Source organism: Hyperoodon ampullatus (assembly GCF_949752795.1).
Source record: "Hyperoodon ampullatus genome assembly, chromosome: 2".
Taxonomy (NCBI): Eukaryota; Metazoa; Chordata; class Mammalia; order Artiodactyla; family Ziphiidae; genus Hyperoodon; species Hyperoodon ampullatus.
In genome coordinates, this window is record NC_136915.1 from 166834076 (window position 1) to 166848986 (window position 14911).

General features: G+C 37.4%; 1 protein-coding gene across 2 annotated transcripts in view; it reads left to right on the forward strand.

Moving 5' to 3' along the window:
- The window catches only part of RC3H1 (ring finger and CCCH-type domains 1), a gene marked incomplete at its 5' end in the record, with an annotated part of 56032 nt that extends 44375 nt beyond the window's left edge, over positions 1–11657 (forward strand). The window contains 7 exons of one of the 2 annotated variants that reach the window (XM_079697980.1): positions 2024–2176; positions 4570–4783; positions 5229–5319; positions 5444–5576; positions 7681–7860; positions 9225–9340; positions 10827–11657. In XM_079697980.1, coding sequence (XP_079554106.1) covers positions 2024–2176; positions 4570–4783; positions 5229–5319; positions 5444–5576; positions 7681–7860; positions 9225–9340; positions 10827–10977 — 1038 coding nt within the window. In that variant the 3' untranslated portion in view covers positions 10978–11657. The remainder of the gene's footprint in view (positions 1–2023; positions 2177–4569; positions 4784–5228; positions 5320–5443; positions 5577–7680; positions 7861–9224; positions 9341–10826) is intronic. The other variant, XM_079697981.1, reaches the window with a different exon arrangement.
- Between the last annotated feature and the right edge of the window lie 3254 nt (positions 11658–14911).

A 14911-nucleotide genomic window follows, 5' to 3' on the forward strand; every position in this document is an offset into this window, starting at 1 on the left:
TTTTCTTAATAAATTTATTTATGTATTTATATTTTACTTTTGGCTGCATTGGGTCTTTGTTGCTGCACAGGGGGTTTCTCTAGTTGCAGCGAGTGGGGGCTACTCTTCATTGCGGGGCATGGGCTTCTCATCGCAGTGGCTTCTCTTGTTGCGGAGCACGGGCTCTAGGCGTGTGGGCTTCAGTAGTTGTAGCTCGCAGGCTTAGTTGCTCTGCGGCGTGTGGGATCTTCCCGGACCAGGGCTTGAACCCATGTCCCCTGTATTGGCAGTCTGATTCTTAACCACTGCACCACCAGGGAAGTCCTATCTCATTCTTTTTAATTGCTGTATAATACATTGATTGCAGGGGAAAAAGCACTCTTGTTAGTAGGTCATGTCTTTAAAAAGCTAGCTGTTCTACACAAAATTTGTAAGCGGAGGAGAAATGTAAAAATGAGCTGGAGGGGCTTCCCTGGTGGCGCAGTGGTTGAGAGTCCACCTGCCGATGCAGAGGACACGGGTTCGTGCCCCGGTCCGGGAGGGTCCCACATGGCGCGGAGCGGCTGGGCCCGTGAGCCATGGCCGCTGGGCCTGCGCGTCCGGAGCCTGTGCTCTGCGACGGGAGAGGCCACAACAGTGAGAGGCCCGCGTACCGCAAAAAAAAAAAAAAAAAAAAAATGAGCTGGAATTTTTAAACTAGAAGTAGGACAAAAAAAAAGGAAAGAGGTTATAAACAATGGAAACAGGAGTTGTGGTTGAAAATGAGTGGTACTGTGAACAGCATATCCCTCTGCCAGTGCAGAAGACCAGAGTGATGACTCAGAAAATAGAAGGGTTTTTTTTAGTATAGGGGGAAGCATAGAGCCATTTAAATGTACCAGTACCCCCTGGATTATTAGTATGTCAGTATATACATCTGTGATAAAGTGAGAGCAATTTATTAGTGTTCTAGCACTCCCTATACTGGTATAACCTTGGTCCGATCACCCACATTGTTTCTCATGGACTTGAAGAACATATGAGATAGTGTATACATAAAAGTACTTAGAAAACTGTAAAACATTACACAAATGTGAATGTAAGTAAAAATGCATTAGACCTAGAATGCCTATTTAGTTATTACATAATTTCAGAGCTCATCCTGAGAAAAGAAAATTAGGAATCTTATCCTTTTCACTTCATTGACTCAACCCTAAGGACCAGAATTTATTCAAGATATGAATTACTGCTATTAAAGAGATATAGGTAAAAAAGTTATTATGTCATCACGTACTATATAGAACATTTAAGATTGCATTTTAGGACCAGAATTTATTCAAGATATGAATTATTGCTATTAAAGAGATTTAGGTAAAAAAAATTATTGTGTCGTCACGTACTATAGAACATTTAAGTTTACAATTTAAAGAATTTCTAATGCTCTTGTTTACCTGGAATGGTATTGAAAGAAGCGTTAAGGAGGGTCTAGCAAAACTAGGGCCTAGGGCTTCCCTGGTGGCGCAGTGGTTGGGAGTCCGCCTGCCGATGCAGGGGACGCGGGTTCGTGCCCCGGTCCGGGAGGATCCCACGTGCCGTGGAGCGGCTGGGCCCGTGAGCCATGGCCGCTGGGCCTGCGCGTCCGGAGCCTGTGCTCCGTGGCGGGAGAGGCCACAGCAGTGAGAGGCCCGCGTACTGCAAAAAAAAAAAAAAAAAAAAAAAAAAAAACACAACAAAACTAGGGCCTAGTAACATACTTGCTTAAGTGCTAACTGAATCTGATGAGAAAGAGGATGGGCAAAATCTCTTCAAAAATCCTAATTTGATTCTTTGAAAGATATTGAGATACTTCTTTTTGACCCTCTGTTAACAAAGTGTAAAGGCTGAATATCATTTTTCATTTGTTTTATGTTTTTCATAGTCTACAAAAATCTTCTAGTGACACAAATCAAATAACGGTTACTATGTTGCTTCAGCATGCTGTTCTAAAGAAATTCCTGCTTTCTCTGTGCTGTTACTCATAGACCCATTTCCTATTTTGTTTCTTTTTTCCTTTTTCCATCTGTAGTTTTTGGATGAAGACTTGAAGGTAGCTGGGAAATACAAAGGAAATGATTACAGCCAGTACTCACCCTGGTCATGTGACACCATCGGCTCCTACATTGGAACCAAAGATGCAAAACCCAAAGATGTTGTGGCAGCAGGGAGTGTGGAAATGATGGTATGTGTAATAACTAAGCCATAATTAATACAAAATCAAGATAAACCAAATAAATTATCCCCAGTTATAGTGTAGACACAAGTAACTGAGCTTTGCTTAAGTTTCAGACCATATTCTGTTCTATGTGATTGAATTATATTTAAACTATATGTTTTTTTCTTTCAGATATGTATAAAAATCTTTTCAAACTTGTCTAGACAAAGGAGAACGTTTCTTATGTTTCTGTGAAGTTAGCAATTAACCCAACAGCTGTTTAGAATTGAAAGTAAATTATTTTGCATAATTAAGATCTTGAATTTCTTATCCAAATAAATTATAACTTTTTTACAACTCTTAAGTTTAAACAGTAAAGTTGAATCTAGTGAACAATACTAGTGTTTGAGTCAGAATTATAGTTACTTAGCTTCAGATGAGCTGTGGTGTACTGAAATGTATTACACTTATGCCATTTTATTTTTTAACAAAAAATAATGTAACCCCAGTGTATCTAATACTCAAGCTTAAAATATATCACTATTTTATCTTAATTGCTTCTTTATCCTTTAAAGAAATAAAACTTTACATAAGTAATTAAATCCTCCTCTCTTTACCTCCCTAATCTCATTTTCTCCCTCCCTCCTTCCCTGGAGATAACCCCTATCCTGAATTGAGAGTTTATCATTTCATGGATAATTTTATACTACTTCTAAATAATTTTGTTTTGAATGTTTATAGACCTTATACATATTATAAACTTCAACTTGCATTTTCATTCAGCATTGTTTTTGAGATATATCCAAATTTATACCTATAGTTCAAATTCATTCATTTTCACTGCTTTTATCAGATACCATTGTATGATAACTGATATCATACAATAAATAAATATATATATAATTGTTTATTGATTTTCATGTTGATGAACATTTAGGCTGTTTTTAATTTTTTTATTATTATGTACAGTGCTACAGTAAACATTCTTGCATATGTTTCCTTGTGCACATTGCATGAAAGTTATGCTTAAGAGTAGTATTGGTGGGTAAAAGGTATGCCTTGACTATTATTCTTTTTTTTTTTTTTGACTATTATTCATTTGCCCTTGTTAATTCTAACAAAGGTTCCCTAGGTTGTTATATAGATTTTCAAAGACAAAGATTTGCCCAGCTGGTTGAGAGAAGGCCAATTCTTGGTAATAGAAAAGGAAGACTTAGATGAGTGAAGTGATATCTATAGCATAAATATGATTAGATGCCAGACAATTAAAAAAAGAAGAGAAAAAAAGGAATATAGAAGAGAAAAAAGCGAAAATGAACCTTTTGTTTTTCTGTGGTAGGATTAAGGAAACATTGTTTTTAGGCCATAAAAAATAATCTTCCTAAGAATCGGAGTGAGATGAGGAGGTAGAGGTAGATAGGAACCTTTGCTTTGTACCTGACTTTCAGAAAGAGTTATTATAGTAAAGTAACATAAACATTAGCAAAATAAAACTCATTTACTTAAATTAACAAAGAATAAAAGTGTTTTCCAGCCTAACCTAGATGTAATTGAACATTTACCAAATGGATAAAAGTCTACCCCAGTGTTTCTCAAACATGAATGTGCATGTAAATTACCTGGGGAATCTGTTAAAATTCAAGTTCTAATTCAGTAAGGCTGGGATGAGACCTGAAATTCTGTATTTCTAATGAGTTCTCTAGTGATGCTGATGCTGCTGGTCTGTGGACTATTCTTTGAGTAGCAAGGGTCTAGCAATTAGATTTCCATTTATCTTTCTGACTGGAATGCCTTTTAAAAGCCTATGTTGGCACTTATATAAGTGCGGTACGCTGGCCTCTCACTGTTGTGGCCTCTCCCTTTGCGGAGCACAGGCTCCGGACGCGCAGGCTCAGCGGCCATGGCTCACAGGCCCAGCCGCTCCGCGGCATGTGGGATCTTCCCGGACCGGGGCACGAACCCGTGTCCCCTGCATCAGCAGGCGGACTCTCAACCACTGCGCCACCAGGGAAGCCCGGCACTTATATTTTTAAACAGTATTTTTCTAACTACTGATTGTTGAAAATTAATTTATTGGTCATGATGGGCCTTTTTTTAAAGAAATGAATTAGAATAACTAAATACAAGAATACATTACATATAGTAAGGATAAATGTTTGTCATGAAAATATATATGTATACATATATACATTCAAATATATATATATTTGAATGTATATATGTACTGGGTCATGATGTAAAAAATATTACAGGAAGTGGTCAGAGGTTTGAAAAGCAATGTTTTATATGACAGCTAAAGGCAACTAATGATTTTAGTCTTATCATTAAGTACATTGAGCTAGAGGAAATTATGTTAGAGATCTAAGTGTGGGGTGGATTTCTCATTTTACTTTTTACCTTCTCATTTTACTTTTTACCAGAATGTGGAGAGTAAAGGAATGAGAGACCAGCGATTGGACCTTCAGAGAAGAGCAGCAGAAACCAGTGATGATGACCTCATCCCATTTGGAGACCGACCAACAGTATCTCGATTTGGTGCCATTTCTCGAACTTCCAAAACAATATATCAGGGTGCTGGCCCAATGCAGGCTATGGCACCTCAGGGAGCTCCCTCAAAATCTATTAACATTTCAGGTAAGAATCTCAGAGGTAAGCTGATTTGGAGTGTTCATAGTCACAACTCCCAGCACTCCCCATTTACTATCAGTGCTTTTCATAATCTTGCAGGGCAGTAGTCTTCAAACTTTCCTGTGGAATTATCCCTGTAGAAAGGTAATTGTAACCCAGGGAATTGTAGGGGTACAAACTAAAATATCTGTATATGAAGGTAACCTATGTGTTATTTTTAATAGTTTCATTGCTTTTGTTAAAATAATCTCATTTTTTTTAAAAAAAATCAAACAAAAGAAAAAATTACAAAGACTGACATTTTAGTGGGGGAAAAACAAATATCAATACCCCTCCATCTTTCAAGATAACTGTGTACATAATATGCCTACGCCTTTTAGATTGTGGCTACCTAAAAAGAAGAATCAAATCTATGAATTGCATCATTCCATTGTAGGTTACTCTCTTACAGATTATGGTCCGTATGGAACCCACAGTGGCTGGGGAGGTTCTCCATATTCACCTCATCAAAACATACCTTCTCAGGGACACTTCAGTGAGAGGTATAAGTCATTCTTTTTACTTTTACAAGCCTTTAAAATGACTCAACTTACTTTGTTTTTCTGGTCATAACATTTTTTTAAAATAAAATTTTAAATTTATTCCATAATTTCTTTCCCACAAAAGGGAGAGAATATCTATGTCAGAAGTGGCCAGTCATGGAAAACCCCTTCCATCTGCTGAGAGGGAACAGCTACGACTAGAATTGCAGCAATTAAACCAACAAATTAGCCAACAGACCCAGCTACGTGGACTAGAGGTACCAGCCTAGAGATATTTTTTCATTCCAGTTTTTGAAGAGTTTTAAAAGGAGGAACTTTTGAGGTAAAATGAACAAAAAACTTTAAGGTTTGTTTCCTAAGAGTTAGTATAGTTGTCCATTTTTCAAAGAATTTAAGTACTTCGAAGTTCTGAGACAATAGGAAATTTAGAATTTCTATTACCTGAGAATAGAAAACATATTTTATATGTTTTATATATTATACATTATATATGTATATATATAAGCTCCTTTTATATTTTTATACTGTATAATATTTTAGATAATCTAAAATTTGTAGATTATCTAAAATACCTAAAATAAAAAATATAAAAGGAGCTTATATTCCTTGATGGCACATTTAAGTTGAAGGTATATAGTATATAGTTTTTTGTTTGTTTGTTTGTTTTTTGCGATACACGGGCCTCTCACTGCTGTGGCGTCTCCCGTTGCGGAGCACAGGCTCCACAGCCATGGCTCACGGGTCCAGCCGCTCCGTGGAATGTGGGATCTTCCCAGACCGGGGTACGAACCCGTGTCCCCTGCATCGGCAGGCGGACTCTCAACCACTGCGCCACCAGGGAAGCCCCTAGTATATAGTTTTTTAATCAACAGATGCTTTTAGCTTAAGATTTGTTTCTAATTTCTTACATTTTCTTTAATTTTAAAAAAATTTCTCTCACTTCTTTTACTCATCATCATCTTTAGTAGAAGCTTAGAACTTTGACCTAAAAAATATAGCCTCTGTATAATAATACCACCTTTCATTAATATAGTTCTTTCAGTTTATAAATTACTATCACATATCTTATTTGACCCATACATGTCCCTGACAATTAGATTAGGCAGGTGGTATTGTCTGCCCCCCTTTTTGGTTGAAGGTTATTAGTTTCACAGAGGTTGAAACATGAACCCAGCTCTTCATACTCCAAATTCAGTGTTCTTTCCACCATGCTACCTGATACTTAAGAGAAACAAAATGTCAGAAGGCAAAGAATTTAAAGTTCTTTAAGTGCCACATCAGGAAGACTAGGTTTTGTTTATATTATCCTTTGCATTGGAACATAGACTTTGAATATGGAAAGCTAAAGACATTCTAGTGATAAATGCATTGCTCCCTTCTGGAGAAAAAGATGCTCTTAGAACGTTTCTTTCTAGATCTATATCTTTCCAAGATCTGTAATAGTAAGTAAGCTATTGCTTTGGAAATAAATTTCTAACTGATTCGATCTTAGACCTTTTTTTTTTTTTTTTTTTTTTTTTTAGTTTCTGCTTTATAACAAAGTGAATCAGTCATACATATACATCTGTTCCCATATCCCTTCCCTCTTGCGTCTCCCTCCCTCCCACCCTCCATAGACTTTCTTATTAGCAAGACCAGTAGGAGGGATTTGTGTGTGTGTGTGTGTGTGTTTGTTTTTGAACATGTGTCTAGCTTGTTCTCTTATGAAATAAGAAATAAAAACCTGTATAGTATTCATGTTTGTCTCCTTTTTCCCATTGCTTTATTAACATTGGTCCAAAACTTCTTGCTGATTCCTATCGCAAGAAAAAAGAACGCTGTGTTTATTATGTTCACCTTTAGTTTATTAACTTGTTGAAGATTTGGACCTTTAACTCCATAAAGCATTATTCCTTACCTTGCTATTTCATGGCTTTTTGTCTTAGTTGAAATTTCTAGACTGATTTTCTGTTCCAAAAGAATTTCAGCACTATTTAACTCACTGTGGTTAAAAGTCCCTGCCATTACTGAGGTTTCATGAAAGAAATTATAGAATTTACATCAGAGAAAATTCAATTAAAAAACAAAAGGAAAAAAACAGAAAAGGAAAGAAGCACACTTTTAGTTGACTTCTCTTTCCACTAAGAAAATAAAAAGAGCAACTTACACCAAACATTAAATTACTATTCACTAAGTTTAAATGCCCCATCTTTTCCCTTTTGTATTCAAATGGTACTCAGAGAAGAAGCAGTGCCTTACGTTTGCATCATTTTTATTGCCAATCCATGAGTAGTAAGTTGCTTGGGCGGGTCTGGCTTCGGGCCTGGTCACTCTGTGCGCGGCGTGACGTGTGTTGAGCTGTGCGCTTGGCTTTTGCACTAGGCTGTCGGTAGCAGGCTGGCGCTGCAGAGGGAGGCGAGCGCCTTGGCAGGCCAATCACAGCCCCCACCGCCGCCGCCGCCGCCGCAAAAATGGCCTGGAGCGCCCTCAAGTGAGCAGCTGAGCTTGGAACTGCACCAGGTGGAAAGGGAAATCGGGAAGAGAACCCGGGAACTGAGCATGGTAAGTGCTATGGTGGGAAAAGAGAGGAAAGCTGAAAGGAAAGCCTCTGTGTAGTTGTGTCACTGAACTCGTGGCTCTGGAGTTCTAGAATCATCTAGAGCTGTAGAATCATCACTCCAAGGCACTGCACTGAGTGATTAATACTGACAATGAGTGTCCTGAAGATGGTCTGCCTCCCTGTTTTATCACTCTTCTCCTCATTCTCTTTTGGCTTGAGTGTGTTCTTTGTCTTAGTTTTCTGCATTACAAAAAACTTTCCAGGAAAACAAGGTGGTTATCTGGAAGTTACTAAATTTCTGTTAAACGTATTGATGAAGGAAGCAGAGGGGATGGTGTTTTTTGCAGTGCCCTCATGTTAAACAAAAATGTATTACCAAATAACATTTCTATGTTTCACAGCCCTTATGTTATTGATGACCTATTTTTTTGTCATGAGTGAGATGCCATCTACATATTATTTCTTGTGGAATTATATCCATAGATACGCTTAGGGTTTGTTTCATAGTGCATGAACACTCATTTCAGTAAATTTTTAGTCTTAGGAGACTGAACCATTCCCTCAGATTGCATGGTAATTGTTTTTTTTATTGTTGCATAGTTTTCACATTCTTTTTAAGCAAATAGGTGGGATATTTCATTTTTCTGTTTTCAATAAATGTATTATAGATACTTATTATATTTTGACTTGCTTTTTCTGAGTCATCAGTTTTTCTGTGAGATTTTTCCATGTTAACTTGAGGCATTTGTCCCCTTGCTATCCAGCTTGGATAGTGAGCAAGTGGGCCGTACTCCATTATGTTTTTGTGTATGTCTCTCTCTCTTTCTTTTTTTTGGCTGCATTGGGTTTTTGTTGCTGTGTGCGCGGGCTTTCTCTAGTTGCTTCATGCAGGGGCTACTCTTCATTGCTGCGCAGGCTTCTCATTGTGGTAGCTTCTCTTGTTGTGGAGCATGGGCTCTAGATGCACAGGCTTCAGTAGTTGCAGCACACGGGCTCAATAGTTGCGGCATGCAGGCCCTAGAGCACGCGGGCTTCAGTAGTTGCAGTGCATGGGCTCAGTAGTTGCAGCGCATGGGCTCTTCGGGCACGTGGGCTCAGTGGCGCACTGGCTTAGTGGCTCTGCGGCATGTGGGATCTTCCTGGACCAGGGATCGAACCCGTGTCCCCTGCATTGGCAGGCAGATTCTTAACCACTGTGCCACCAGGGAAGTCCCTATGTCTCTCTTTTAATCTGCCTGTTTCTTTGGTCATTTTACAGAACTAAATATGATTTCTGATCATCATTTTGTATTATATATATCTGTTCTCTCTTCCATTAGCACCATTAAATAAAAGATAATTGAATTTATTTCCTTTTCTTTCAAAGGAGAACCAGTGTTCTCTGGACATGAAAAGCAAATTGAATACAAGTAAGCAAGCAGAAAATGGACAACCAGAACCACAAAATAAGGTTCCAGCTGAGGACCTTACATTGACATTCAGGTAAAGAAAGGGACATTTTCATAGTCTTATACAGTCATGACAGAAGTACCCTCATACATATAATTTGATTTTTAAAATATTATTTTGTATACACTGAGAAAAGAATATTTTTGCATAAGTTTAGGAGTTAAAACTTATTTTAGATCAGACCCAAGGTTGAAGTATCTGTTAATACCTAAGAAATAAAATTTTCTGCTTCCATCTCCTTTTTCCCCTTGTTTTTTAATTTATTTAAAACCAGTGTTGGGCTTCCCTGGTGGCGCAGTTGTTGAGAGTCCGCCTGCCGATGCAGGGGACACGGGCTCGTGCCCCGGTCCGGGAAGATCCCACATACCGCGGAGCAGCTGGGCCCATGAGCCATGGCCGCTGAGCCTGTGCATCCCGAGCCTGTGCTCCGCAACGGGAGAGGCCACAACAGTGAGAGGCCTGCGTACTGCAAAAAAAAAAAAAAAAAAAAAAAAGCTGTGTTAACATTTTGATGTATACCCTTCTGGTCTTTTTATTTATTTATTTATTTATTTTTTTTGCGGTACGCGGGCCTCTCCCGTTGTGGAGCACAGGCTCCAGACGTGCAGGCTCCGCGGCATGTGGGGTCTTCCCAGACCAGGGCACGAACCCGTGTCCCCTGCATCGACAGGCGGACTCTCAACCACTGCGCCACCAGGGAAGCCCTCTTCCGGTTTTTTGAAGTGTGTAGGCATTTAGCCTCTTCCACCCACCTACCTGCCCCGCCCTCACCCATCCTCCTTGTTTTTAATTTGGTCTATCCCATGTCATCCATTATTCTTCTACAGGTAGGGAAGGATACATATCAGCTATTATGAACAACCCTGCAATAAACAATATTATAGTTAATTCTTTGTTTGCATATCTTGCATCTTAGAGTATTTTGCACCTTAGGGTATTTTGAGGCTTTTGATGCATAGTCCCGAGTTGCCCTCCTGATGACATACAACAATATCTAATGCCCTGTTGCTTTCAGGCTTAGGTTTTTGGCTGTTTAAATCCATGCATTATCCTGGGTTCAAAGCAATTTCTTGTACTAGTAAACCTGCTAAAAGCAGGGGTCAGCACTTTTTCTTAAAGGTCAGATAGTGAATATTTAAAATTATGAGTTTTACTATTTCTGTCAAAACTCTCAATTCTGCCATTGTAATGTGAAAGCAGCCATAGACAATATGCAAGCAAATGGACAGGCTGTGTTCCAATAAAAATTTGTTTACAAAAACAGGCAGCTAAGAAAAACAAAATTTAAAGAAAAGAAAGAAAGGCAGCTAGCTAGCCTTAGTTTGCCAGCCCCTATGCTAAAATAAAGCATGGATATAGAGCTGTAAATTAAAGTTTGAATGCCATTCATGTATGCCATTCCATACTGCTAAAAAGAAAGGCCCTGTTGATTTTATTCTACTAAATAATCATTTTTATCTCTCTCCTTTTTTAAAATCCAAACTCCTTTTTTTTTAAAAAAAAAAAAAACCATTAACAGTGATGTGCCGAATGGATCAGCCTTGACAGAAGAGAACATCAGCCTCCTATCAAACAAGACCAACTCTCTGAACCTGTCAGAGGACCCTGAGGGAGGAGGGGACAATAATGACTCCCAGAGATCAGGAGTTACATCCAGTTCTGCTCCCTAAAACATGAGGAGTCCTACTTTTATCTTCTGTTCCTAACCAATTTGTGGGGCGTAGGGGTAGGAGAACAGATAACTTCTAAACCTTTTCTCTGAGAGTGGTCAGAGAAATCCAGGAAAAGCACCAGAGGCAATGTGCACAAACACCACTACTAAAAACAAACCCTGCACATAGTTCACAATAATGCATTTTTTAATTTAAAAAAAAAAGAAAAAGAAAAAGAAAATTAGCAGTATCTGCAAGCAATTCAGATTAAATTTGTTTTTGTTCTGTGAATGAACTTTATTTTAATAACTTAGGACGCCTTGGATCCAGGGCTTTAAAAAAAAAAAGATATTATATATACACTCTGTTTGATTAATTGTATGATCTTAATGAAGTAGGTTTTTCTTGTATTTTGGTATTATTACATACCCAGTGTATAATTCCTTACCCCCAATCCTTTCTAACTCTCACAACCCAACCCCATAAATTACAGCAGACAAAAAGCACTGGCCTTTCTGAGAATTCTGTGGTGCTTGAGAAATAGACAGTAATAGACTAGTTATTAGAAAATGTGCAGCACACCAACTTTCCAAGAGCTGTTATTTAGAAGCCATAATCTGCTTTCTCTTTCTGGGTCACTAGCTTCATGTGTAGGTAGGTTTTTCATATGGCATTAAAACTTTTTGTAGTTATTGTTCAGGAGGGCTTTATTTCTTATTTTTGTGTTTATTTCAGCTTTTCAGAGAGATAATTACCAATTAATTTTTGAAGCCCTCATTTCTGATATTATGGACGGACCTCTTTCATTCTCTTAATGTAATCAGAAACCTGAGCCAATTTTAGATTGCTTGAGGAGATTCAAATGGAGATTACTTTCAGGATAAACTAATTTAGTAGCACTGAAAATACATACTTGGTTTATTACCTATATTGAGGTGATGGTTGGAAATTTAGAGCTGTGCTTTTTCAAATTGAACCTCTGCTGAAATCATAGAATGTTCAAAAACCAGGACAATCAACCATGTTGTAAAACTGCAACACTTGATTTGAACTTAAAATGAACAGAGCCACATTAGTTCAATGGATGTGTATGTTTTACTCTCAAAAACCAAAAGTATAAAATTCCCGTATACTGGAGCCCTTGGCTTTCAGAGATTGGCAAATACGAACTGCCTGAATCTTAAGGATAGTTCATGAATTAATCAGTTGCTGCTTTTCAGAATCATTAGCGCAAGTAGATAGTACCTAGAAGTCAATTTTTGTAGTCTTGGCTTTACAATATTGAAAAGATTCTTCATGAAAATGTTGAAAAGAATAAGGAAGAATTTTTATTACTTAGTTCTGCTGCACATATTCTGATGCCACATGTCTGTACTGAACTAAGACCATATAAAACATGTTTAGTGGGGATTATTTGATACAGCACCCACCCTATCCCTATGTTTGCCTGAATTTCTAAAAATTTCCCTTTCTGGATTATACTACTAAAACAGAAAGCACTGGTTATGTAATAAGTTACTGCATTGCTTTGGTTGGGTAAAAGCAAGAGTTTGTATTTTTCTTGTTTCTTATTTTCTTAACCCTTAACTCCTGCTGAGGTCATAACAACCTCAGTCTAAGCTCTGTGTCCATCATATTGTTAAATGAAACAAATGGGGGGTGAGGGTGGGGGGAGGGTAATACAGTCCTGACATTGCCTACCAGTAGGAGAGTCCAAACAGAACACTCTTTTGAGTAGCAATTATTTAATTTGCCCAGTCAAGGCACCGTGTTTATATACTATTTCACATTGAATTTGATTATGCCCTACAGACCTGGCTGGTCAAGGATTTGATATACACATATTGGCTTGGGATTCGAGCTTTCTTTTTTATTTAAATAAAAATTTATATATATATTATATATATACATATATACATAGCTATATCTGTATATATATTGGGTATGTTTTATGGATTTTTTCGCATGAGCGCAGCTGTTGCGATAAAATGACTGATTGGGAGGTAGAAGCACTGAATGAAGATGAGGCATTTTATCAGTTGATATCCATATTTTCCTTTTTTTTTAAAATACACTTGCTTTTTTGCCTTTTTTATTTGTTTTATTTTGCTTAAAACCCTCTTACATTTACTCTTTAAGTACTTACTGTTTTTTTGGGAGAAGGAGAGAAACTTTTATGTCTGACAGTCCCGAGATTTTTCATTTCTCTCTATAGCCATAAAAGACAACATTCTTGGCCTCTAACCTTCTGTAGGCAGATTTGGGCAGATGTTATTTCTCCTTTGTACATGTTTAATTCCTAAATTTTAGGAGCAGTTGGTTCAATTTGGAACTCAGAATGATTCTGGTACTGAAAAGGAATTTATGGGTATTGATTTTGTTGAAATTTGGAGTAAAAGTAAAATTCCATTTTGGGTATCTGTTGAAACCCCTAATAACTCAACTTCTGTTGTTCTTGTTTATTTTCTTCAAATATACTCATTCTTCCTTTCACCATTTTGATTTTGTAAGCTAGGCAGAAACAGGGATTAATATACACAGTATTCCTATTATGAATAAAACCAGAGAAGCCACTGTTTTGAACTGACTTAAAATACTCTTTCTCTTTTTAAGGTATTTTCATGGAGTGAAGATGGGGGGAATCTCTCAAATTGTAGCCTTAACCCTAGCTGTACCTCTCTAAGGCCTCACACTCTAGAGGAAATCTGAGTGGGTAGAACAGCAAGAGAAAGGTATACTGTCCCATTGTGCCTGTAATTTACCTATTTTAAATTGGTTACTCTGCCTTACCTCATAGAAATTCTTACAGCTTTCGCAGTGCTCACAGGCAGTTTTAGGAATTCAATAAAACCTCCAATTTTTTTTTTCTCTTTTCCTTTTCTCTGTTGTATACCTTGTGATATGATGAGCCTATAAGGGTCAATGGCCTGTTCAGGCAAAACTGCTTGACTTTCTAACTGCTTTTTTGTTAAAATCTATGAAAAATAATTGACTTTTCTAGCTTTTTAAATTTATTCCTTTAGAGACAGGTAGAAGATGAAACCAGTCAGATAGGAAATACAGTTTTTATGCTTTCTACTTATTCAAATGTTAATTTCTTCTGAAGATGACTGTTTGCTTTTCACTGAATTAAAAGGCAAGACTCAGACATCTCTGATGAAAATGAACAGTTCTGAGAGGGTTAAGGTAGGAGTAATAAGCATTGTGTTCAGTCTGGATAACAACACCAGAATTTTATTACAGCTAGGAATATAAAAGTACTTGGACTTTTTCTTTCTTCAGTGAGTCTCTGGAAGAAGGTAGAAGAACCGAGAATAAGATATCTAGACTCAATTTTCTCACTTACATGTAGTTCTTTTGCCTTACTTATAGATATTGTCATAAGTTCAGTAGGTGCCATGACTTGGGTAATTTACAGAGGCTGAAGTGACCAAAGATCCATTCCTTGTTACTTTTCTAATAAAAAGAAAAGTTAGTTATAACATAGGTTTCTAGTAATATTCAAATAATAAGACACTATTTCTAATGCCAGCTACAAAATACTCAATTACTCAGAATGTATAAAAATTTATTTCATACAGCATTAATGTGGTTGATTCCCTTCTCCCATTTTATTTCCCTTCCCTTCTCCTAGTCTTTCCCATGTATTTATTTATTTATATATATAGTTTTTTGCCTAAAAGACATAACATTGGTATGATTCTCATTTGCTACCTTGAATATGTAACTCCATCAGACTTCCCATTGGTCTTCAGGGTTGGAGCTCAAAGTTTTTGTTTTTCTTTTTTTCCTCTGTCCCTTCTGTATCTTGCAAATTCCCCTTGATTTACCCACTGCCCTCCCCAATCTGCAACAGTGACAGTTTGCTGCCTCAAAACAGAGCATTCAAATGAATTCGCTTAGCCAATAACTTCTATGAAGTTGCCTTTTCTAATGGTGTTATTACTCAGTG